The sequence below is a fragment of the Arvicola amphibius genome, chromosome 2 (assembly GCF_903992535.2).
Source record: "Arvicola amphibius chromosome 2, mArvAmp1.2, whole genome shotgun sequence".
In the NCBI taxonomy this organism is placed as follows: domain Eukaryota; kingdom Metazoa; phylum Chordata; class Mammalia; order Rodentia; family Cricetidae; genus Arvicola; species Arvicola amphibius.
This window is the reverse complement of record NC_052048.2, coordinates 171,761,284-171,786,326: the sequence shown is the minus strand read 5'-3', so window position 1 is coordinate 171,786,326 and position 25,043 is coordinate 171,761,284. Positions and strand designations below refer to the sequence as shown.

The 25,043-nt window shown below is 41.3% G+C and overlaps 1 protein-coding gene and 1 pseudogene across 1 annotated transcript in view; both read left to right on the top strand.

The window, feature by feature from the left end:
• Positions 1 to 25,043, top strand: part of Iqub (IQ motif and ubiquitin domain containing) — a 58,394-nt gene that overhangs the window by 28,173 nt on the left and 5,178 nt on the right. The window contains exons 7-10 of the mRNA XM_038319428.2: positions 4,977 to 5,152; positions 14,414 to 14,584; positions 19,596 to 19,772; positions 24,718 to 24,966. Coding sequence (XP_038175356.2) covers positions 4,977 to 5,152; positions 14,414 to 14,584; positions 19,596 to 19,772; positions 24,718 to 24,966 — 773 coding nt within the window. The remainder of the gene's footprint in view (positions 1 to 4,976; positions 5,153 to 14,413; positions 14,585 to 19,595; positions 19,773 to 24,717; positions 24,967 to 25,043) is intronic.
• On the top strand, positions 20,641 to 22,817 carry LOC119806457 (annotated as a pseudogene).

The following is a 25,043-nucleotide window of genomic DNA, read 5'->3' as shown; positions in this document are numbered from 1 at the left end:
TGTGTTAACACAGTAAGGACTGGTGTCCTCTAGAAATGTTTGGTTGGTGCGTAGGTGGAGTATTGGCAGAGCTCTAGGAGGAAACGGCCCCACAAGAGAGGCCCTGGGAGCAAATGATCCAGGAAGTGTCTTAATCTTGGGTTGTGGCCTCCAGAATGGTCAGGAAAGGAGATTTTGTTGCTTAATGCATCAAGCATTGTGTGACCTCTGTGATGGAAGCCCTAGGAGACCACACTGCATCTCAGTGCTCCTGATTGTTCTTGCTATTGTCCCCAGGGAACACAGGTCACCAAAAGGGGAAGCCTCCCTCCTGATTTCCACACACTGTACCTCCTGGAAGTAGTTCAGATGTCTCTGCCCTGTGACTTCTACTCCTCTTTGGTGGCTGGGACATTATTTATCTTTATCTAATGGAGAGGTTTTTTAAAAAAAAATTAAAAGTAAGAAGCACTGGGTTTTGTTTTTAGTTAGTTCTATAGGTTATGCTTTAAATGTCATAGTAATAAGCTAAAAATGTAACTTCAGTCTACATGCCCGTTTCTAGACTTCAGCAAGTTGTAAGTATTGATCTAGGAGAATAATCCAATAATCCATCCCTCTTTGAAGTATCCAGACCAGTTTGTGTAGGCGTGTCTTCTATCTATCTGATGATTTTATTGGTTAATTAATAAAGAAACTGCTTGGCCTGATAGGTTAGAACATAGGTGGGTGGAGTAGACAGAACAGAATGCTGGGAAGAGGGAAGTGAGGCAGATGCCTCAGGCAATCGTCATGCCTCTCCTCCCTGAGACAGATGCGATGAAGCTCCGGCCCAAGATGGACGTACGCTAGAATTTTCCCGGTAAGCCACCACCTCGTGGTGCTACAAGGATTATTAGATATGGGTTAAAGCAAGATATGTGAGAATTAGCTAATAAGAGGCTGAAACTAATGTTTAAATGAATACAGTTTGTGTGTAATTATTTCGGGGCATAATCAAGCCAGGCGGCCAGGAGCCAGGCGGGACGAAAAGCAGGCCTGCCGACAGCTCGCCACTACAAGTTTGGATAATAACCTCACAGTCTAAACTTACTTCAGGCTCTGGGTGTTTCTGAGGTAAAGATGACAAATAAAATAGGCTCGCTAATGTCAGTCAGCTTTTATTTGCTTCTTGGGAGCAACTTTGTAATCCTCTGAGATAAATATTCTCAGTTATTATTTCTAGAAGCAAACAATTCCACTTTATTCATCATCTGCCTTTTGGTATTTGGGGTTTGTCATATTTCTTATTCTGATTGGTAAAGCTACTTTTAAATAGCAAACTCATCCATCACAGATTTCCTGGATTTCCATAATATAATTTAGCTCTCAAATTTCACAATCTTTGATGAAGATAATTTAGGTTTTGCATTTCAAAATGCTCCTGCTGGATAGATCAAGCTGGGTGGGATTTGAATAATGCATCTCTGTAAAGGACAGAGCAGGTTCTAGCAAAAAACAGAACTGGCAATCCTGGACCTGATCTGTGTGGTTTCAACTGGAAACATGAGAGTACAAAAAATATCTTGATAAAATTGAAAAGCACAGTATTATAAAAGGTAGTGGCTACATAAAGAAGGCCAAGACCCACGCTCAGGCTTTAGATGTTTATTCCAAGTGACAATTAAAGTAAATCTGAAGTTTTAATAGAAAGCAAGCACTTTCTAACTATAAAAGTTCATATAAGTGAAGTACATTTTGAAATACTCCTGCAGTCCTGTAAGAAGGTAACCATACCTGTAACACAACAGTGGGGAGGGAGTACATGTGCTCGAATCATGTCTGTAGAACAGGACATGGATGCTCATGTCAGAACGCATCAATTCAAACAAAGTCTTCAAACCCAGTGGTGGAAAATGCTGGGCATGGCATGCTGACAAATGGAAAGAGAAGCAGAAACTCTGTTTTCGCCACCATCTAATGGGAAAGAGGCTAGGAAAAGTGTTAATTCCTTGAAGAAGGCAAGGTCATCTCACTTTATGCGCCCTAGCATCTTACAGAGCTCCTTTTACATTACCACCAACACATTGGTGAGTGTTCTGAATGAATGAAGAAGTGGTAGGACCTTGGCAGTTATCAGCGCCATTCAAGAGAAAGGGCTTCTTATAGTCCCGAGTAGAGATAGGTTTGATTGTGTGAGCAGGATAGGTTCCAGGAGCTTCCTTAGAAACACCCTCCCGACACTGGACTTACACGCTATTTCCACACAGAGGGAAGACTTAGATGACCACTGGATTAAGTGAAACCTTGGTAGTGAGCCAACTGGTAACTCTCGTGTTCGAAAGACACACTTCCGTGGTTTTGGCTTTAAAGGAAGAGTGTATCCCCCACACAGCGGGACTACCTAAGCTTGTGTCATGACACCACCAGTCCCGAGCTGTGTGTCCTTGGGCAGGTCCCTTTTCACCAAGACATGAGATGACAGCACTTACTGCATTGGCTTGTGGGAGGTTCAGCAGGCTTCTCTGTGTGGAATGCTTATGAGCCATTTAAACTCTGTCCTGCTTTCTGCAGCGTAACATAACTCACTACAGCTGTGTTTGGGTGTGGATGATGCGGCATGGCCACATGATTTCTGGCATAAACATTCACAGTAGTGAGGTCGTGAAATGATCTCACATGTCAGGATCTGGGTTTGAGTTCTCCCGCCCTGTTTCTTATGGGATTGACATGGATTCTGCTTTCATTTTGCTCATCTTGGCCAACTTTCCATGTCCATTTTGGTGCCACTTTGTGTCACACGCCTCTTGAGAATATCATGACATCGGGATCATACAAAATTCCTCTATTTTGGGTGTTTGAAAGGTGGCTCGGTGGTGAAGGGTGCTTGCTGCTTTCCCAGAGGACTCGCGTTTGGCTCTCATCTCTGTCAGTTGACCCATCTGTCACTCCAGCTCTAGGGGATCTGTCGCCCTCTTCTGGCTGTTGTGGACATGCATGGCATAAACACACACACACACATACACACACACACACACACACACACACACACACGCTCATAAATAAAGATAACTATTAGAAATCTTCAAAGTTTCTGAGCCTTTATTCCCAGCATCAGGGCGGCAGAGCAAATGGATCTCTGTGAGTTTGAAGCCAGCCTGGTCTACAGAGTGAGTTTCAGGACACTCAGAACTACACAGAGAATCCCTGTTTCAAAAAAAAAAGAAAAAGAAATAAAGAAAGAAAAGAAATCTTCAGAGTTATTCTTTTTAAACCGCTACAGATTAGTATGTAAATTATCAATATGTAATATAATTGCACATTAATATGTAAATATAATCATCTCATATTTTAAACATAACCTATTACCCATAGCTTTATTCCCCTTTCTTTATACTTTGTTTCAAAAATTCCTTTTCTGTACAGACCAACATAGTTGCCACTGTTTTCAGCTGTGATTTAAAATGTTGGACAGTCTCTTGAGACATGTCAGAGACTTTGACAAGGCAGGTAGCTGTCAGCTGGCTTCTAAGTCCATCCTTCTCTAATTCCCAGTCAAGCAAATTAAGGTTTACCACCTTTGCCTATGAGACCCACTTTCTGAGATGATACTGCAGTAATTTAGAAACAGTGTTCCCATGTTTTGGGGAGGATTCACTTTTAATTTATTTTCCCAAATCTTCATTACACTTCCTGAGAATTCTGCATGCTATAGGCATATCAATGCTTTTCTTATTTCTGTTGCTGCTTTCTGTCTTTCTTCTTATCTGTCCTTCATATTTTTGTCACTTCGGTCAGGAGAGTATGTGGCAGGTTGTGCCTAAGCCTCTGTTTTGGCAGAATTTGACAGCATATTTTGAGTGGTGTGTTAGGAAACAGACAAAGGTCAACCTGGATGTGAGAGGAAATTATGTCACATAATGTACAATTTAAAAATGGAAGTGTTTATGTCTTGAGAAGGGAAAATGCAAGAGAGACACGAGGCACTACCTTCAGCTGCCCAAAGGGATAGCATGTAGCTCAAGAAATTGGTTCTGTGGCAGGCAAATTATTCCTGTCCAAGCCACTGAGAGGAGGATGTGTGGTCAGATGTAGGATTGAGCAATTTAATTTCTAAGGCCATGTCCTATCTGATGTTCCTGTCACGATAAGCTTGACAGTTTTGAAGTACGATGTGAAAAAGAATTTTCTTCACCAAACTTAGTTTGCATAAGAATTTGAATAGAGCCTTTATTAAAAAACAATATCTGAGTCTAGAAACTTTGATTTAAGTTGGACACATCATATAGAAATTCATATGTGATGATGTAGGTCTACATTTAGATAGAATGGGTTCACTAAATTATTTCTCTTTGGAGTTTTATTATATGATCTTGGATTATATTTATGCAGTATCACCTTTATTTATACTGCCCAGGGTTTTAACACACTTTAAGGATTATTATATGATTAATATGATGTGACTTAGGGTTCTGTCAGAAACAGCAATCAATACAATAGGTGTGACAAGTAATGCAAACTGTTGTGTCTAAACCACATTTTGGGTCCTCGGGGAAGCAGACCCTAAGATGGAGTAAGAAGTAAAGAAAAAAGGGCAAAGGACAGGAAATCAAAGAAAGTCTCCAGACTTGCAGAAACTGGAAAGGTAAATGAAAAAGGGTCAGTTGTGGAGGACCCAGAACTGTTAAGAACACGGAGCTGAGAGTGTTACAAAATGATTTTATCTTGAGTGCTGGAGAGCTGGGCCCTGAGTGTGATTTCCAGCAATCACACAGAGTGGCTCCTAATCACCTGTAGCTCCAGCTCCGGAGCGGTCCGACACCTCTGGCTTCCAAGGTCATCCTACTCACGTGCACACCCCCACACAGTCGTTATTACAAATTAAAAAATAATATAATTAGTCAAATTAATATAATTCAAAATAAAAAAAAATATATTTCTAAAACAGTCGTGTTGATTTTGGCAACTCAAGAACCTTTCCTTACGTTAGTTCCTATTTCATGATGCCATTCCTCTAGTTTGGCGGCAAGAGGAAGCTGCGCAAATTGACCAATATTTAACCCAAGCTGAGAGGAAAGCTGCCCTGTGCGAACTCCTGGAGAAGGAAACACAGATCATTGCTTCCATCGGGAGACACAGATGTATCGCCCACATGGAGAGCCAGGAGGCAGCCATACAGAGTTTTCTGGATAAGGTTAGTGGATTTATTTAAACGTGAGTGTGTCCTAGGTTGACTGGGGCAGAATTATGATCTAAAGGAGAGACTGATACTGTCAGGACTGCCACAAAGTTTTAACCTTTTGATATTTCTTTAAATCCTATATATTTACTCTTTTAGCTGCATTGGTACTCGAACTGTACCCTCAAAGAGACTGATGGAGAATATGAGATTCTTATGTGCCTGACTAAGGGGGTCTGCTCACAGGAGAAAAGGGGGTGGTTCTTTGAATTGGGAGAGTTTCACCTTCTGATAGTGTGCCAAGTAGTCAAGTCCCAGAACGTTTGGATCTGGGTACCCAGTGGTCTCGAGCTTAGGAAGTTACTTGGAGAGCTTTGTTCATGCTTGGCTCACCACAGCCCTTGTTGACTGGACATTTCTCATCAACAGGATACACACTTATTGAAAAGCAAGAAATCACACAATTAAGGGGAAAACTAAAGTAATTACCTTTTTGTGGTCAAACTGCCTGTTTGATGTTGAAAGCCCATTTCCATAGTAACAAATTTCTTTTTATAAACCTGATCTTTCCAGACAATTAAAAGCCAATTCATCCATACAGAAGAAGAAAGGGATACAGCTTTCTAAGTTACTTGTTTGTCATGATTCTACTTCTGTGCTTCTTGTTATTTGAGAACATTTTTTTTCTAAAATAATCCCATTTTTTTTTATTACTTTAAATGCCCTCTTGTCGGCTCATTTGTGCACCCTTCTACTTGACTTCAGATTATCGTTGGCTTTAATTATAGTTCTGGTTCCAGACCAAACCCTTAGGAACTTCTAAACAATGTGTCCAGTTGTCCAATCCCCACTGTCTCCTGCCTTTGGAGATCCCGACAGTATTGCTCAGGGTGATATGATAACCCTGTGTCCTACCTTTTCCCTGTCCTTTGCCTCCCTCATCTCCATCTGAGTCCTGTCTGTAGACTTCCGCAAACCTATCTCTGTGTGTGCCTCAACTACTCACTCACTTTAGATCAGCAGTTGTCAACCCGTGAGTCATGACACCTTCGGGAGCTGGACAACCCTTTCACAGAGGTCGCCTAAGACCACTGGAAAATACAGATTACTATTAAAAATTAAAAATTTTAAAATTAAAATACATCACTATTCATAACAGTAGCAAAATTATAGCTATAAAAGAGCAATGAAAATAATTTTAGGGCTGGGGATCACCACAACATTAGGAAGGTTGAGGACCACTGCTCTAGAAAGAAACATGAATGTTATTATTGACTTCTCTGCCTGCCTACCAACCTGTTTTTTTTTTTTTGCCATTGCTATATTTTCCCTTAATTATTTATGTGTAGGGAAATGGCTCTGTTCCGCATCTTGATGTTGTCATGTAGGTAAAGACATGACTGGCAGTTGTCAGAGTCTGATGGGAATGCTTTGTAATCACCCAATACTAGGAGGCTGGGAGGCCATAGAAGCTCCTATCTTCTCCCTCCATATCTTTCCAGGAAAATCAATATGAGATGGGGTTGCCTTTCTTGTCTCTTGTGTGTTAAAATCGATACTCATTTAAGTGAATGTGAATATCCCTCTCATCTGGACTATTTTGTTTCCACATGGGGCCATCACCTCCCGTCTAAATTCTCAATGCCCAGCTCCATCATCCAGCTGACGACTGGTAAGAACTTCCGGACACACCTAGATCCTGTTCTTCTGTCCTTCTTTGTGGGAAAATGATTTTAATCCCCTCTGTTTGCACACCCTGATCCCATTGTTGTCCTCCCACCATCTTTTTTGTGCACTACATCTAAACGGCTCCAGCCAGGCTCAGCGGCTTGCACGTCTTCAGAAAGACCGTGTGCTCTTGATGCTTTGCACCTGACTTGCCTCTGTGTGGTTTTCTCTCCCAGTTTTCTTAGTTATCGGTTGCTTTCCCTTTCAAACAAGCCATAATGCTTCCTTTCTTCAGAGAAAGAAGGGTTTCTCTGATTTTATATACAGTAGTTAGTTGTATCGAATATTTTAACCCTTGATAGACTTTCAAGAATTTTCTTCTGAGACAGGGTCTTACTACATAACCTTGGCCTGCATCTCATTATGTAGACCGGGCTGACCTCGAAGTTACAGAGATCCAAGTGCCTCTGCTTGTGGAGCACTAGGATTAAATGTATGTGCTATCACACTCAACTGTCTTCTTATGATGTTCTTATGGTAAGAGATGCCTTTCAGGTCTATGTCCTTACACCTTTACACATTCCTCACATAGATTATGAATACATGCTTATGGAGGAAGACAGGAAAATATGAGCAGAAAGTAATGGCCTGAATTTCATATTCCAAATAAAGAACAAGTCATATAGACAACACCATTGTTAAGATTCTCAAATATCTTCATTATAGGAAAGACAGTTGTGGAAAACTGTAATATCCTTATTTGTGGTTGTTTGGATAAGAATGGATCATATAAACTCGTGCATTTGAATGCTTAGTCAGCAGGGACTAGAACTCTTTGAGATTAGAAGGCATACGAAGGGTGGCCTTGTTGGAGAAAGTGTGTCACAGGGGAGGGGAGTGGGGACTGAGCTTTCAAAACGCTCATGCTCGGCCCAGTCTCTCTGCTTCTCTGCCTGATGATCAGAAGGCAGCGCTCAGCTACTTTTCCAGCATCCTGCCTTCCATGCCTGCTGCTCTGCTGCCTGCTATGATAATGCTAGACTACACGGCTGGAACTGTAGGCAAGCCCACAGTTAAATGCTTGCTTTTGTAAGAGTTGCCTGGTCATGGTGTCTCTTCACAGCAATAGAACAATGGCCAGGACATTATTTCTCACAACCGTATTTCAAACTAACTTCATGGGCTGAACAAGTTGCTTTCTCTCGAACCTGCTTTCTGACTAGGACTATGGTTTCACATGCCCTTTAATCTTGCTAGAGGTGTTGGCAAGGACCTGGTGTAGCCTCAGTGTTTGAGAGAAATGGAGGCTTTTGGGTACCAAAAGACAAAAGAAGGAAGGTAGCACTCAAGCATCCTTATTTGAAACTTGTCTTCTTCAGGGCTTTTCCCTTTATGCTATTCTGACGTCTTTCTATTTCTTGTAAGGTAATTCTGCTAAATTCTGCCGCTAACTCTTATACAATGCATCTTCTTGTTTATGTATTAAACACCTTGCTAACATATCTTTGAGCCCCATTTCTAGGATTGACTCTAAGCATGTTTTGAAATTATATATGTGAAATTGATTCTAGAGTTAATTGTTTATTGTCATCCTTTCTCATGAACTATACACAGCCTCCTAAGAAGATTTTTATATGAATCTCATCCAAATAAAGGTAAAATGGAGAAATATTGTTCTAAATATTTCTATGGACCAGATCTGGTTTTGATTCTAAATATTTTGTAAAGGGTGGAATCCAAAGTCTTGAAGGACTCTGAACATAATAAGATCTGCCCTGTGACAGGGGACTGGTAGGGATGCCAAAGAGGTGGAGTTGGGTTTTGAATGTTACCTTGGAAAGTAGACTCAGGAGACAGTTGGAAGGCAGTAAAGGTATTGATTATTTGACCTTATTATTAAGTAAATAAAACATTAAATCAAAGTGTGTGTGTGTCCGCATGTGTACATGTGTGTGTGTGTGTGTGAAAAGTTCTAAGGGCAGAGAAAAGCAGAGTAACAACTGGCTTTGTGACCAGAACCAATCAAGCTGACGACCTTAACACCGCTGTAATCCAGTATCATCTAAGGTATGTTTTTGTATATGAAGCTGTACCAAATGCCAAATGTCTAGAAAAAAAGGTAAATAATGCAGACTTTCGTAGGAAATAATTATTCTTCTCCATGTCTGTCCATCCCCTACAACCTCATGCCTGTTATTATCTCTAACACTGAGGAGGAGTCTATTCATTCCATAATTGCTGAAGCAACTTAATATCTTACGGGACTCCGTTGATTGCTGATAGAACAGTTTATAGTTACCCCAGAAGTCAGTCAAGGTCACAGTTATTTTAGATATTAAAAGTAACAAGCAAACAGAGTTACAATGCAATATTTATCATCAAAAGCAGTATAAAGTAGATATTTAAAGCAAAAATTTGCTTTCTTATGATTTAGAAATAACATTAGAGGATAAACACTTATATTTGGTTTCAGTCTAAATTCATTTAGTCCAATGACTGTGGGATTTATTAAAATAATATTTTATTGTTTGTATTATTCTGAATATACTATTTCTCTGAATAATGACTGATAGGATTTCATTGATCAAATCAAGAAATTGAACTAAAGGTCCTTATAGTTCTCATTCTTAATAAAAATTTTACTCGAAAGAATTTTAAAATTTTAATTTAATTTAATGGACATTGGTGGCTGCCTGCCCACGTGTCTGTGTGGCGGTGTCTGAACTCCTGACTCGCAGTTCCAGTGGTGAGCCTCCACGTGGTTGCTGGGAACTGGAAGAGCCACCAGGGTTCTTAGAGCCATCTCATCTCTCCAGCCCCCACCCTGAAGATTTTAAAAGCATTAATTAACTGGTAATTTATACATCGAACATTAACTTCTGCAGGTTGTCGAACACTAAGACCTGACAGTTTGACTGAGTTGCGAAATTCACGTGGTGATATCTAAACGAAGGGGCACCAGTTGGTTTCCGGTTTTAATGTTTTGGGTGTGTTTTTACCAAACTATGTGAAAAGATCATCTGCATTTTTGTAAGAGATTATCCCTAGAGTTGAGGCCATTTATTTCCTTAATTTATACATCATTTCTCACAGTCACAAACCTAAAAATCTGCAATTTTTGTGAACCGTGCCATGTAAATGCTCAAGCGGCCTACAGCTAATAGGATAGAAAAATTCATCTACCTCTCTTTGAGCTGTGCATTTAACAGGGGGTCATTGTGGGTGAATAGAACCCCTTTGCTGTATGAAAGAAAAGTTGATCACCACCCAGTGACTTTTGGGGGGCTTAACTTTATGCTTAATTTGTACCCTTGGGGACCTGAGAATTAATTCCGGAGGAAGAAAAGGGCTATTCTCCCAGTGCAGCCTTTTCCTCTCCTCACGGGAAGGCCTGCTGCTCTGGAGGCCTTTGTTGTCTTCCCACCTCCCCTTCCCGTCCTGCTGTTCTTCTGTTGCTCGGTTCCCCAGCCTCTGCTGTCTCATTTGTTGGCAGCTAAGTGGAATTTATTATGCTTCTATTTCTGAAGCAATTTAAGAACATGATTGTTGTACATCTCTTATTATAGCCAAAGCATTCAAAGAAAAAAGGAACTAGGAAAGAGAAATAAGTGAAGTTGACATTTTCCCTCATCAGAGTAAAAAAAATAATCTTAAGGCCTGAAATCAAAGAAGCCTGTGCTTGAGGACGAAGTTATCAGTGTTGGCAGAAGGACAGCCAAAGATAAAAACAGCTTTGCTGAACAGATTTATATATATCTATCTATCTTGTTTGTGCCAGCTCTTGGGTACTGGAACTTCATACATAGTATTATCTGATTGTATCATTTGGTTCTCTTTAATCTGGCAAAGTCTTGTTTATTCTTTTGCTTTCCTTGTAGGATGATTTTCTTAGGAGTTAAGAGCTTTACAGACAGCCCATCCTTGTCTGTTTATCTGTAGCTCTCAATCATGTTCATTCTCGAATTAGTTATTTTCTTACCTTTATATCCCATGAGATCTGAGAGCTGTTGGAATAGGAAAACATTTTATTTACTCAGTGCCCAGTGCACTAACTAGTGCAGATACAATAAGCATTTGTTAAATGGATAAATGACCACCATGGACCCTGTGAAATATGCAGAATTACCTGAGAAATTTACTTTTTAAACCTCTTAGGAAATTTTTTTAAAAAAATATTTATTTATTTATTATGTATACAATATTCTTTCTGTGTGTATGCCTGCAGGCCAGAGGAGGGCACCAGATCCCATTACAGATGGTTGTGAGCCACCATGTGGTTGCTGGGAATTGAACTCAGGACCTTTGGAAGAGCAGGCAATGCTCTTAACCTCTGAGCCATCTCTTCAGTCCCTCTTAGGAAAATTTTAAAATCATAAAATGTTTATTGAACAATTGAGATCCAATTTCCTTTTGCCATGAGTTACTGAAATAGAGATCTTCTCTCTCTCTCTCTCTCTCTCTCTCTCTCTCTCTCTCTCTCTGTGTGTGTGTGTGTGTGTGTGTGTGTGTGTGTGTGTGTGTGTAACTGTAGATTTCAAATATAAGTGATGCTGTGGCTTCCAGCTGTAGTACTTGAGAACATTTCTTGGGAAATGTAAGGCTTGACTTCAGAGTTAAAAGATGAGGATTTGGATTTATATTTGCAAAAGCCCAAGACCTTGTTGTAGTATCTTGCATTCATTAGAGCCATAAAAAGCCAGTAATTGTGATCAACACTCATTTTCAAGTAGAATTAAATGGTGTAGCAACTGCCAACATACAATAACTTATATAAAGTAGGCACTTCAGAAACATGTTGTTAGAAGGATTATTATAAATGAAGTAAGTTGCCAGCCTGCCGAGTAAAAGATATTGGCCTTCCTAATAGTAGAAAAGAAATTATATTTTATAGAGTCATGCTGAGGAAATTAGCATATGAAGATTAAGATATTAGTTAGACTTGAGGATATTACAGATGAAATTTAGCCAATTATTCCTTAACACTTTAAAAACGAGCTTGAATACTCAGCGTAAGGCTCTCTCAGTTGTAAAATTGCATTATTTTTATGTGACAACAATTAAAGCGTCTTGCTATTACTCCATTTTACTATTGTAGCTCTTCAGCCATCTCATCTTGAGCCTATCAGATGTCTAACTGACGTTACCTAGTATTCCATTTCTGAGGTGACGTTATAAACCAGTTATAGTGCCACAGCTTGCCATTCCCCAGATCACAACTTGAAGGGAGAATCTGAAGTTTCTACTGGAGGTTACTAGCTCTGAGCAACTTTTATTTTGCCTATAGCTATAAGGATACTGTTGTTTTGAAGACATATCAAATATAATTGTAAGGGGTAACTTTGTATTTCCCAATCTAACACGCAGACAATGGAAGTAAATTGAGACTGTTGAACTAGTTGAACTAAAACTGAATTAAACCTTCATTGTAAATTGCAATTCTAAATGCAACCTAGTATCACTATGGATTTCTGCTGATTTGCTCCAACACTTAGAGAACTCTAGTTAAATTGAATATTAAACACCACTAAGAGGTAAATGGTTACAATTATGTCATTCATCAGGATACAAGGACCTCAAAGCAATGACTAGTTGGCTTACAAAAACATCCAATATCCGAAAAGCCAGCAACTGTGATCAATTGCTTCTGGACCTTAATCAGGCAAAGAAACAGAACAGCCTTTTACGAATAGCGAGTACTTCCCAAGGGATATCTAGCTGAATCCTCTGCTTTTAAACTCTTAAAAGGAGGAGAGAGATCAGTCTCCTTTGGGGCATCTTTAGAAGTCACCCTCGTCCTGCATTCAGTAGACAGCTCAGACCCATGCTGCATCTCTGATTTCATAGCCTTGGATCCTTAGTTGACTTTTAGGGAACCTGATCTCCCATTCCTCAATTCAGGACGCACCCTAGAATGGGCTGCTCTATGTCTTATCTGTCAATAGAAAGTGAGAATTTTTTGCAACACTTGGGTAGTAGTAGTCATAGTACTGCTAAGACAGTTGTCCCCCATGTGTGTAAAAGATTGGTTCCCAGAGTCTGTGGGTACCAAAAGCCACAGTTGCTCCAGTCTTGTACGAAAAGACACTGCATTTGCTTATAATATATGTCCATCCCTGGGTAGTATAAATCATCTCCAGATTTTTATTTAAGTACTGGAGACTTAAATTAGGGCCATATGCTTTACCATTGAGCTCCAACCCCAGTTCCAGATGACTTCCAGCTTCTGATATCATGTAAATACTATGTAAATAATGTTTTGCTGTACTGACTTGTGTAGGGAGCAATGACAAGAAACAAAAAGGTCTGTATATGTTCTGCATAGATCAATTTTTGAGGTTTTGAGTAAGTTTTCCTGTAGCCTATGCCGGTCCTCAACTTCCTGTTCAGAAGCTGGTCTTGAACTCTTGTTCTTCCTGCCTCCACCTCCCAAGTGCTGGAATCGTAGACATATGGCATCGTGCTCAGCTGGGTACAGTTCTTTTCAAGTATTTCTTGATCTGTGGTTAGTTGAATTTGAGGGTGTGGAACACACAGATTCAGAAGGTCCACTGTAGAGCTGTTTCACTGTGGAATCCTGCTCTGTGATGCACTTTGAACTTGTTACAGACTTATTCTATGTGAGATACTAAGATATAACTCCCACAGCCACTTCCTGAGACATCTGTAGATCTTCAAATAGTTGGAATCACCACCACAACTGCTCAGTGAACTTTGTCTTCAATTGGTAAGGCGCTTGACCAAGACACATGAATACATAGTCAACATAGAGCTTTCAGATAACAAAAAACGCACATGCTAACTGTATGCTGTTCTCCCGGTGGCGTCAATGAACAGTTCCTATAGACATAGCCATTCATCATGCCAAGTCATGTAAACCAGCTCCAAACTCTCAATCTTGGAGATGTGCTTTCCCTTCTGCCGACTGAACAAATGCCTACCCTCCCCAAATGTCTTTATAAGACTGACAGGAGGCCTCCTGTGCTGAGGAGGTACTTTAAATGTTCTTAAAAGATTTAATTTTTCAATGTGTTAATGTGCACCATGTGTGAGCAGGAGCCTGTGGAGGTCAGAAGATTTGGATTCTCTGGAATTGGAATTACCGGTGATTGTGAGAGGGTGCTGGGCCCTTATCTGAACCAGGGACCTCTGTAATAGCCCTAAGCGTGCCTAACCAGGAAGCCCATCTTTCCAGGACCCAGGGAGTCATCAGATTTGCTTACATGATATGCTCAGTGGTGTCCAGCACCGTTTTGATCTGTCTTTTTTTCTCCCCCCCGGCACGGGTGCTGGGAACAAAGCATGGGTCCTCTGTAAGATAGCACACACTCTCTTCAGCCATAGTAAAATGTTTTAATCCAGAGCTCTGGAAGTTTAGGCCTCAGTCCGAGAGTCCTTATGTAGCATATAAAAAAACCCTAAGTTCAAGCTACAGTTTATAAAAGATGAATATTTTACTTTTCCATGGTCTACAAATTTAATTATCTTTCTTAGATTTTAGTAATGCTTTTAGTTATGACTTAAGACAGATTTCTAGTGGACAAAATGGGACAAAATTATTATTTTCAGTCTTCAATTAACTGTAATTGCACCAATAATATTCTTTTCAAGTGTTCAGCTCCAAAGACCTGGAGAAGACCTGATGGCAAAACCATTGAAATGGACACACAGTTCACTATACGAGCCAGAGAGCTGCAAAGCATCTACAAGTGTATCATACTGAAAGACCTCTCCCAGGATGAGAGGCTGGATATCCTCCTGACACTGAAGCACACGGTGAAGGTATGTCCACTGTCACACGGTGAAGGTGTGTCCACTGTCACACGGTGAAGGTGTGTCCACTGTCACACTCTGAAGGTGTGTCCACTGTCACACTCTGAAGGTGTGTCCACTGTCACATGGTGAAGGTGAAGGTGTGTACATTGCCTCTTGGGCTTCAAGTCAAGGTCATCATCAATAAAGAGATCAGCAGGATACTGGAATCAATAAGTTCTTTCCCCTTATGTAATTATAAAGTTATTAATAAATGCTTGCACACGTGAAATTGTATAAAGAGCGAAATTATTTTGGTAAACTTGGGAATGGATATGGCTTATGAATTAATCCTTAACAAAAGTGCAAAATCTGTGCACAAAGGTCTGATTTGCAGCTTTGCAAAAATTATATACGTATTTGATGACATAATAATAAAATGTAAACATTGCATATTCAAATGCAAATTCACCTATATATAGCCACTTGGGTGTATGGTTTAAAAAATAAGAGAAGCCAGGTAAGCTGTGATTTTAAAACTGGAATGAAAAAGCAGCAGTTATGGTCTACATTTTGGGCAGTTTTCAATGAAAAGCTGTCTCCAGTCACTACACATTTTATTTTATCTGTTGTATTGTGTGCATGTGTTTGCGCATGTGCGTCACAGTGCACACACAGAGGTCACAGGATAATTTTAGGATTGGTTTTCTCCTTCCTTCCTCTGAGTTGGGTAGATGGAAGACAGGTCATCATGTTCACATTCCTGACCCACTGAGCCACCCGGATGCTCTGTTTTTAGAGGTCGAACAACCGTATCGAAGTAAGTATGTTTGCCTCTCCCCCCACCCCCATTATTAATTTTCTGCTTTAAAATAAAAATTAGATAGTGGATCTCATGGGTCAGGTTTCCTCCAGACATAGACTCGGAGAAGGATTTGAATTCAGAATTTCCTTGGGCATACAGAAAGTAGACAGGAATAATGTTCGTGTTCAGAAGAGGAACGCTCGGATCGATCACTGGGACACTAAGAGCCGGCGCAATCCCGTCAGCCTCACCAGCACCTTGAAGCTGAGCCTGCTGTGAGGATTTGCCCGCTGTCAGAGCAAGGGGCAGGACTGTTCACGTATCTCATTAAATTAAGGGTGCCCTGGCAAACTAAGTCTCTGGAAGCAGCACTCACAGATGACTTAGTCGAGGTTGTCTTCCCACGACTCACCAGGAGGGGGCAAGTGAGAGCTTCCAGTCCGGCTACAGGACCGAGGCAGCTGCGTCTTGAATTCCTTGCTTGGCTATCAGTTCTTACGATTTGGATAGAGTTTTTTTTTTTTTTTTTTTTTTTTTTTTTTTTTTTTTTTTTTTTTTTTCCTGAATAAAATTATAGTAGAGAAGTTAATGAGCAAAGTACATACCCTGTTGTACTTATAGGCATCAAGGCCACAGCAGGTTCTCCTGTTGTCCCTCTGCTATTTATTTTAATGTTTCCTCGCCCTGGGTTAACACTGATGGTTTCATAACCTTGCAGTCTGTGCGGCTTAAGAACTGGACAACAAGCCGGGCGGTGGTGGCGCACGCCTTTAATCCCAGCACTCGGGAGGCAGAGGCAGGCGGATCTCTGTGAGTTCGAGGCCAGCCTGGTCTACAAGAGCTAGTTCCAGGACAGGCTCTAAAAAAAAAAAAGCTGCAGAGAAACCCTGTCTCGAAAAAACCAAAAAAAAAAAGAAAAAAGAAAGAACTGGACAACAGGACGATCGATGCGCTCGTCTCTCAAAATCGTGCAGGTGTTTACCAGGAGATGCCCAGACCTGAGCGCCAAGCACATGATTCCTTGTGCCCAGCGGGTAGTAACACCTCCAATTGTCTATAGGAAATCGGAGTCAGTTCCCTCTGTAAGGATGTGGACACTGTCCTCTTCAGAGCTTCCCGACCTGAGGAGAATTAGAGCTCAAAGGAGTAGTGTATCCTCTACCGGAAGCATTTTTTTTTAACTTAGGAATTAGGACCTCTAAATTTGAATTGCCCAAAGTTTAAGGCACAGGAGGCAAAATATCTCCAAGAAGTAAGTGGGACTGCTCCCACCCCTACCTCAGGATACTTTCAGAGGCTTCTACTTGGACTTCCTGTTTATACTACCTCACAGCTCAAGGTAATACGAGTAAAGGAAGCCATGCCAACTGCAGCACATTCCATTCCAAGTACATAATCACAGAACAGATTAATAAACTGTACTCTTTGTCTGAACCTGATGCATCTCTTTTTTGAGCTCAACCTAGGCCAGAAAACCATCTGCTTTTTATTTGCATTTACTCCCCATTCACATGGAAATCCTCAGGCCTTTTCCCTCCCTAATTGATTAATTATTTGATTTAGAATGTCCCTGAGGTGACACCTGACACCATGGCTTTGGGCAGGGCTGGTGTTTGGGCTAATATAGTAGTTATCTTCAGCCAAGGTAGCCAGGTTTCAGAAAGTGGGCAATCCGAGGGGGAGGGGTAGAGCGCATTAGTGGAGAATTGTTATCTGCCGCATGCCACAGCTAGCTGTGCTCCAGTCCTGACAGGTGAGGGCCTGGGAAGCACACTCCATTTGCTGCAGGGTATATGCTTCCCATATTCCTAAAGGGGGACATTCCAGTATCCCTAGGACCAATAGGATTCTTGCATTTAATGGCTCAGAATGAAAGTAATCTTCGGTATGTATCACTTGAGTTGATGGGAAATTAGTTGAGGGAATTAGCTACAATACCCGGTTTCTAAGTTGTGTTTTGAGTTCTTGGCAGCTTTGTGACTTAATTGTGACATCAATTGTTTATGAGTGATCATCTATATGAGTTAAAGTTTGGACACAAGTAATGAGTGAATAACTAACTGTGCGGTCAGTCAGTTTTGTGGTTAATGTGACCCACTAAAAATTAGGTAATTGGCTCACAGGTTTTGTGTTCTCTGCCTGTTTGGAGATCAGAGGTGATGCTGCCTTTTCTCTGTGCTACCTTTGCAAAGATGTTGATGCTGCAAACAGCCTTGGCAGAACCCTCCTTAGATAGCAAAAGAGAAGCAAAGGTGAGAGGCAAAAAATAAGGATGTTTCTAGAGGGTCAGTAAAGACCAGGATGGAAGAGAGAACACGTGTAAGAAATCTCCTACCTGGTAATTAGGACCAGTCCCTAGTCAACCAAAGAGACCAGGGATGGGTTCCCTAGGTGATACATGTGCCTAAATTCATTTAGCCTAAACTATTTGGATGAAATTCATTTAACTATATTTTGAAAAAAGATAAAGGTGTAAACATAAGTAAATTCTGACTCTATTGACTTAAGACAACCTTAAATAAGCTACTTAAACATGTATAGTTATATTTATCCACTCAACTATACACTAAATATATAAAGAACAAAGAATTTTAAATCTGAGTATACTTTAGAATCACCTAGAGTTTCAGAGACAGACAGAAAGACACACACACACACACACACACACATACACACATACACACATACAGGGAGATGGGGAGGAGGAAGGGAGTGGGAGAGAGAGAGAGAGAGAGAGAGAGAGAGAGAGAGAGAGAGAGAGAGAGAGAGAGAGAGAGAGAGAGAGAAGAGAGAGAGAGAGGCAGGCATACACACATAGAGGGGAAGGGGAGGAGAGGGAGACAGAGACAGATACACATAGAGGGGCGAGTGAGACAGAAAGACAGACAGATACAAAGAGAGACAGACAGCTTAATTGTGAGTTTTTGACTATACGTAAAAATAAAGGTCTAGATAACATTTCAGAGACACTGAATTAGATCCTTAGTCATGAAAGCAGTATTAACAAAAATCTATTAGGATTTCCCCTCAGGCCCATCTAAAATGCTCCTAGGGTGAGGTACCACTGTTTTCGACTTTTAAATCTATTAATATTGCCAAGTATTTAGAATAAGTATGAAAGAGATTTTTCTACAATCACTCTCTTTACCTTTTGTCTCCTGCCGATAGTGTTCCATCCGTTTTCACCCAGATAGTGGAACGGACTTAACTCTGCTTCACTGCTTATGAATACAGTCCTCAGCCCTTAACTCTTACCTGAAGTTTCTGTTCAAACTACTCAGTTTCAGTACTTTACTAAAAAATGTTGAATGATAAAATACGTGTGTGGAAAATAGATAAATCATTTAGCCACGTTGAACAGAGCATTGCAACATTGCTAAGCTATGTATTTGTGCCCCTCTCTGCCTTTTTGCCTCTCTCTGTGCCCGTCTGCACCCCTCTGTGTCTGTCTGCACCCTTCTGTGCACATCTGCACCCCTCTGTGCCTGTATGCACCCCTCTGTGTCTGTCTGCACCCTTCTGTGCACATCTGCACCCCTCTGTGCCCGTCTGCACCCTCTGTGCCTGTCTGCACCCCTCTGTGCCCGTCTGCACCCCTCTGTGCCTGTATGCACCCCTCTGTGTCTGTCTGCACCCCTCTGTGACCATTTGCACCCCTTTCTTTCCTCATCTTAGACTTCGTTTGGTGTCCTTGAAGTAATCACCAATGGACTGTCACTTTCATGGGAGTCTTTTCCTTGATTTTTCTTAATGATTTTGCTTTCTCCGTCTAGCCTATAAATAATTCGGTTCAGTGTTTTTAGTTTTTACCTTTAGTGAAATTACACTGAGTGAAACAGTTTGTATCCAGTTCACTTTGCTGACTTCATAAGATTTAAGCATTAAGATTTACAGCTAGTGTATAGTTTACTCATTTCCATAAAGCCCATTATATTGGTAAACTATGATTTATTTATATATTCAGTTTGCTTATGAATATTTAGGTATTTCTAACCTTTGGCTACCGTGAACAATAGCTTTTTAGATGCATTTCTCTAAAGCACCTACGTAAAGAATCGCTGGGTTATAAGCTCCACATTATCAAACCAACTATTTAATGTTAATTCGGTCCCCAGTTGGTTGTAGCAAATTTTACTCCTGTCACCTTTGAAAATGTGGATTCCAGTTTGTTTGGGTGGTAATTTCAAAAATAGTGATTTAAAATAATTATACTGAGCACTTCTGTGTTTTGTATAGGAACACGAATGTAAACTGACCCAAGAAATCCTAGAACTGATTGACAGAGAAGTGGACCTTATGATGAGAGGAGTCAAGCCTCAGAATCTTGAAGGACTCAGAAAAAGAATTACGACGCTCTTTTTCCACTACATCAAAACCCCCCTGTTCAATCCTGAAGTGGCAAGATACCTGAAGGTATTCTCCTTCCTGCACTCACTTTCAAACCCAACGGTGTCGCCCTGTTATTTGAAAGACATTCAAAGTTCACGTCTATGCTTTATTACAAATCTAACTAAGACCGTCCACTCGGTGAGACCTTTGGGTTTAGTGATGCTGATAAACTAAACTTTCCCATTAACCTCTTCTGCACTGGAATTTTCAGCCTTGAATTCTTTTCTAAGAATCAAATTGACTTTCCAGTTGCTGCACAGGATTGAAGACGCTGTGATCTCTCACGGCTCAGCTTTTGATCCCGTCTGCCCTGCTGTGCTGTTTGCTCCAGCCAACTCCTGTTTGCTTTCAGAAACTGAACTCTCTCTCTCCTCTCTCTCTCTCTCTCTCTCTCTCTCTCTCTCTCTCTCTCTCTCTCTCTCTCTCTCTCTCTCTCTCACATGAGACCTCAGAGAGAGCTGACCACTTCCTGTAACAGAGATAGACAGCTGTTTGGTAGCCTCATCAATGCTTGGTGATAGCAGTTTTTCATTTAGGAAATTCTCACCAAATGTGTAGTGGTATCTCATATTTTAATGTATATTTTCTTAATAACTAATAATTCTACAACTCCTTTCATATAATATACTCAATTGACATGCACATGTTTTTGATGAAACTCCTGTGCCTCTCTTTTGCCACCCCCTTGTTTGAATGGATTATATATTTTTTATGTTAAATATTGAGAATTTGTAATATCATTCTTTGCATAAGTTGTCAGAAATGTGCATTGACAATATTTCTTTCTATGGCTTGTTTTCATTTTAATTATGTCTAACATGATGAAAGTTTTGATCTTGATGAAATTGTGTTTAACCTTTTTTAAATGGATCTTGAGGAGGAAGGAAAGAACATGAGATCTACAACTTACAGTTCCTATAACCAGGCAGCAGCCCAGTGGGGCTACAGTGCTTACACTGCCCAGCTAACTAAGGGATGTGCACTGACGGCCCAGGCATATGGGCAACAAAGCTATGGAACCTATGGGCAGCCAGCCTATTGATGTCAGCTACACCCAGGCTCATACTACTGCCACCTATGGGCAGACTGCATATGTGACTTCCTAGTGGACGGCCTCCTACTTTATGCCTCTTCCACTGTCCACTAGGCGTATAGCCAGCCTGTCCAAGGACATGGCACTGTTGCTTATGACACAAACCACTGCTACAGTCACAACAACCCAGGCCTCTTATGCAACTCAGTCTGCATATGGCACCCAGCCTGCCTACCCAGCCTATGGCCAGTAGCTGGCAGCCACCACACCTATAAGACCACAGGATGGTAACAAGCCTGCTGAGGCTAGTCAACTTCAAGCTAGCACAGGGAGTTATAACCAGACCCACCTAGGATATGGACAGAGTAACTACAGTTATTCCCAGGCACCTGGGAGCTACCCCACGCAGCCAGTTACCACATCATCAGCCTGTCCTTCTACCAGCTACTCCTCTTCACAGCCAACTAGTTACGATCAGAGCAGTTACTCTCAGCAGAAAGCCAATGGGCAGCTTAGAAGCTATGGACAGCAGAGTAAGCAGAGTAGCTATGGTCAACAAAATAGCTATGGGCATCAGATTCCCACTACTTACACCCCTCCCCCATCAGACTGGATCCTACAGCCAGGCTCCAACCTGGTCAATACAACCAACAGAGTAGCAGCAACAGGCAGCTGGGTTCATTTCTACAGGACTACCACAGTAGCATGGGTGTTTACGGACAGGAGTTTGGAGGATTTCCACACAGGAGAGCTTTGGAGCAGGAGTGGCCCTGATCACCGGGGCAGGGGAAGAGGGGGTTTGATGGTGGAAGTATGAGCAGAGGTAGGCGGGCAGGAATGGAGTGGGCTGTGGAACGGGTGGTTCTGGAGAGTGAGGTGTCTTCCATAAGCCTGGCGGGCCCACAGATGAAGCGCCAGATCTTGATCTAGGCCTTCCTATAGACCCCAATGAAGACTCTGACAACAGTATTAAAAGGACAACGTGACTCTGGATCACCTGGCAGACTTCTTTAAGCAGTGTGGGGTTGTCAAGATGAACAAGAGAACTGGGTAACCCATGCCCACATCTACCTGGATAAGGAGAGAGGAAAGCCTAACGGTGATGCCACAATGTCCTATGAAGATCCGCCATCCTCCAAGGATGCCATGGAATGGGTTGATGGAAAAGATTTTCTTCCTTGTTGAGATCTTAAGTTTTATTTATTTTATGTATGAGTGCTTTATCTGCATGTATGCCTTTATGCTGGAAGAAGGCATCAGATCCTCCCAGAGTTGGTTGTAAGCCACCATGTGTTTGCTGGGAATTTATCTCAGGACCTCTTAACTGCTGAGCTGTCTCTCTAGCCTGGAAAAGATTTTTTTTTGCAAACTTAAAAATTCTCTAGCCAAAAAGAAGTCTCCAGTGAACAGCACGCAGGGTGACATGCCACCTTCTGAGGGCAGAGGGTGCCACACTACTTTGTGGAGGTCCTGCTGGCTCAAGAGGTCCTGGAGTTGCATGGGAGGCCATGGAGGAGACAGAGGCAGCTTCCCCTCTAGTGGACCCTAGGCTTCTCTGGAAGAGGAAATGTCCAGCACCAAGATGGAGACTGGCAGTATCCCAGTCTGTGCTGTGGAAACAAGAACTTCACCTGGAGAAGACAATCTAGCCAGTGTAAGGCCCCTAAGCCCAAGTGCTTCCTCCCACCACCTCTCGGTGGTGACTGAGGTCCAGGTGGCCCCTGTGGCATGCAGGGAGGAAGAAGTGGACTTATGGATCCTGGTTGTCCTGGAAGAATGTTCAGGGGTGGCCGAGGTGGAGATAGAGGTAGCTTTGGAATGGCTTTGACGTGGACCCAGGTGACTTTGGTGGAGGAAGGTGAGGTGGTGCTGGGGGGCCTCCTGGACCTTTGATGGAGCAGGTGGGAGGAAGAAGAGACTGATATGGAGGACCTGGGAAAATGAATAAAGACTAGTACTGTCAGGAACGTAGAGACCCACCGAGCTGCACTGGTGGCCAGATTTATTTTTTAAAGCAAAAATTTTTAAATTTGTAATTCCATATTTATAATATTGACTACAACATTGTGACTGTTCCTTGTCTGTACTGCAGTTCCTTCAGTATTTTCACCAACTCTGAAGAAACAGTAAGACAAGTAAAATGGTAAAAAAAATAATAAAAATAAAAAAGGATCATAATTTTTTTGTACTTAACCATCAGCCTAATGTAAGGGAGCAAGAGCTGCCTTCTGTTTTACCCTAGAATTTTGCCACTCTAAGTTGTATAACTGGTACTTTGAAGCAGTTTGTTATTTCTCTTGCACTACAAAGGGTAGTCACAGCCATTTTCTTGTGTAGTTTTATCAACTGTTTTCATATTTTTTTTTATAAAAAAAACAAATCTTGACTGAATTGTCATGACTCCCTTGTCACATAGGACTTCATTATTGTGTGTTTCTGGCCAACACTGGCTAGCTCAGAGTTGCCTCCCTGCTTGCAGTGAAGAGAGGCAAACAGTGCTTTTCAAGACACTGGACATAAGGCGATGGAAGATTGTGATTTCCGGTAGAAGAAAAACAAAAGGAATAAACCTAACCTGGCACCACTGGCCCTGAAAGAGTGGTTGAGATACAGCACAAGGGAAGAGAACCAGCAGTGGCATCCCCAAAGGCACGGGTGCAGTACCCGGGAATGACTACTCCCAAGTGGAGAGTTGCTTTATTTGTTCTTAAAAAAACCACAAACTTAAAACCGAGACACTAATGGATCAACCTGTTATAAGTAATTTAATCGTGTCTCAGAAAAATCACAAGGTTGTTGATAAGAATAAAAAATATTCACAATTAAAGTAAAATTCATGTCTAGCATCCAAAAACTTATAAACATATATACAAGATGTGACAAATAAAAAAAAAAAGCATCTAAATCATTATTCAGAGTTGGCCTAATTCTGACAAATGTTGGAATTAGCTGAAAAAGACATTTGATCAGTTGTTAAGAATTTTTCAGATGTTCAAAAATTAAGTGAAGATACTTAAGATACAGTGTAAAATTTCTGAAGAAGAAACCTACCACACTTAAGCTGAAAAAATGATACAGTGTTAAATTAAGTAGAGATTGGTGATATTTATAAAGAAAAAAAAAATCACTTAGCAAGAAGACAATAAAATCCATGGCACATATGGAGACAGAATGAAAACCAGGATTAGCGTCACTGAACTGTGGGCAAAGCCCAGGTACTTTAGTATGTGCCGGAATCTCAAACTAGAGGAGAGTGAAGGATAGAGGGAACACTTTGTCAAAATCATGGTCAGCGTTATTCTGAATCTGAATGAAAAGTAAGCCTGTAGACAAGCCAGGAAAGCATGAAGTACAAGGAGCAATGGAAGCGACACCAAGCCACACCAATGGCCAGGGAGAAAGGGCAGCTCGTACACAGCAGGACAAAAACAAAGATGTCAACAGATTCCCCACTGGAAGGATCACAGACGGAAAGACAGCTGGACGGCCTTTGCCACGCTCCCAGGTCAACAGCAGCGAGATAAACCTTACATTCGGCCTCTTCCACGTCAGCCGATTTAGTTTCCTTCCTCACCACTCAGGAAACAACTTTCAATATAATATTGAATGAGCTCACTGAGTGTAGAGAGCCATCCCCTGTTCCCAGTAATAGACAAAGTAAAATATTTTTTAAAATGTAATAAGAGTCGATAACTTGATTTTCTAATTACTCTGCCATCATCTCTTCAGGGGTTAGAGAGTAACACAGAGTTTTAATACTTTGGTCAGGAAGATGAATCCTGCTTGAAATTTAAATCTTATACAGAATAGGCAGTTCAAAGGAAATGAGACTTTTTAAAGTCACCAATTTTAGAATTAATTCTAAGCAGTCCTCAGTGTTTCTGTTTAGTATGTGGTTTGGATTTTCATCATCATCTTTTTTTTTTTTCTATTTAGGTCCCTCAAGACCCACTGAAGTTTTATGATAAGATTTACTTTTGCCACAGCTGCCAGCTGTATTTGCCGTCCGTGGAATTTTCTGTGTCGCCCACCTCACATCGTGTGTACCGCTGCCGTCACTGTGTGAACCTTGAGAACGAGATTCAAAAGCGGGAATCGTTTTTGAAGTACAAGTGTCTACTTCAGCGGCTCTACTTCTCAGAAGCTGACTATGGGGATGACGCTCAGATTGCTTTCCTCATGCAGGTATGATCTGTGAATGATGTCAGTCATGACACTCGCTGGTCAGAGAGGCTGTCGTCTAAGGGGCTGTACTGACATGA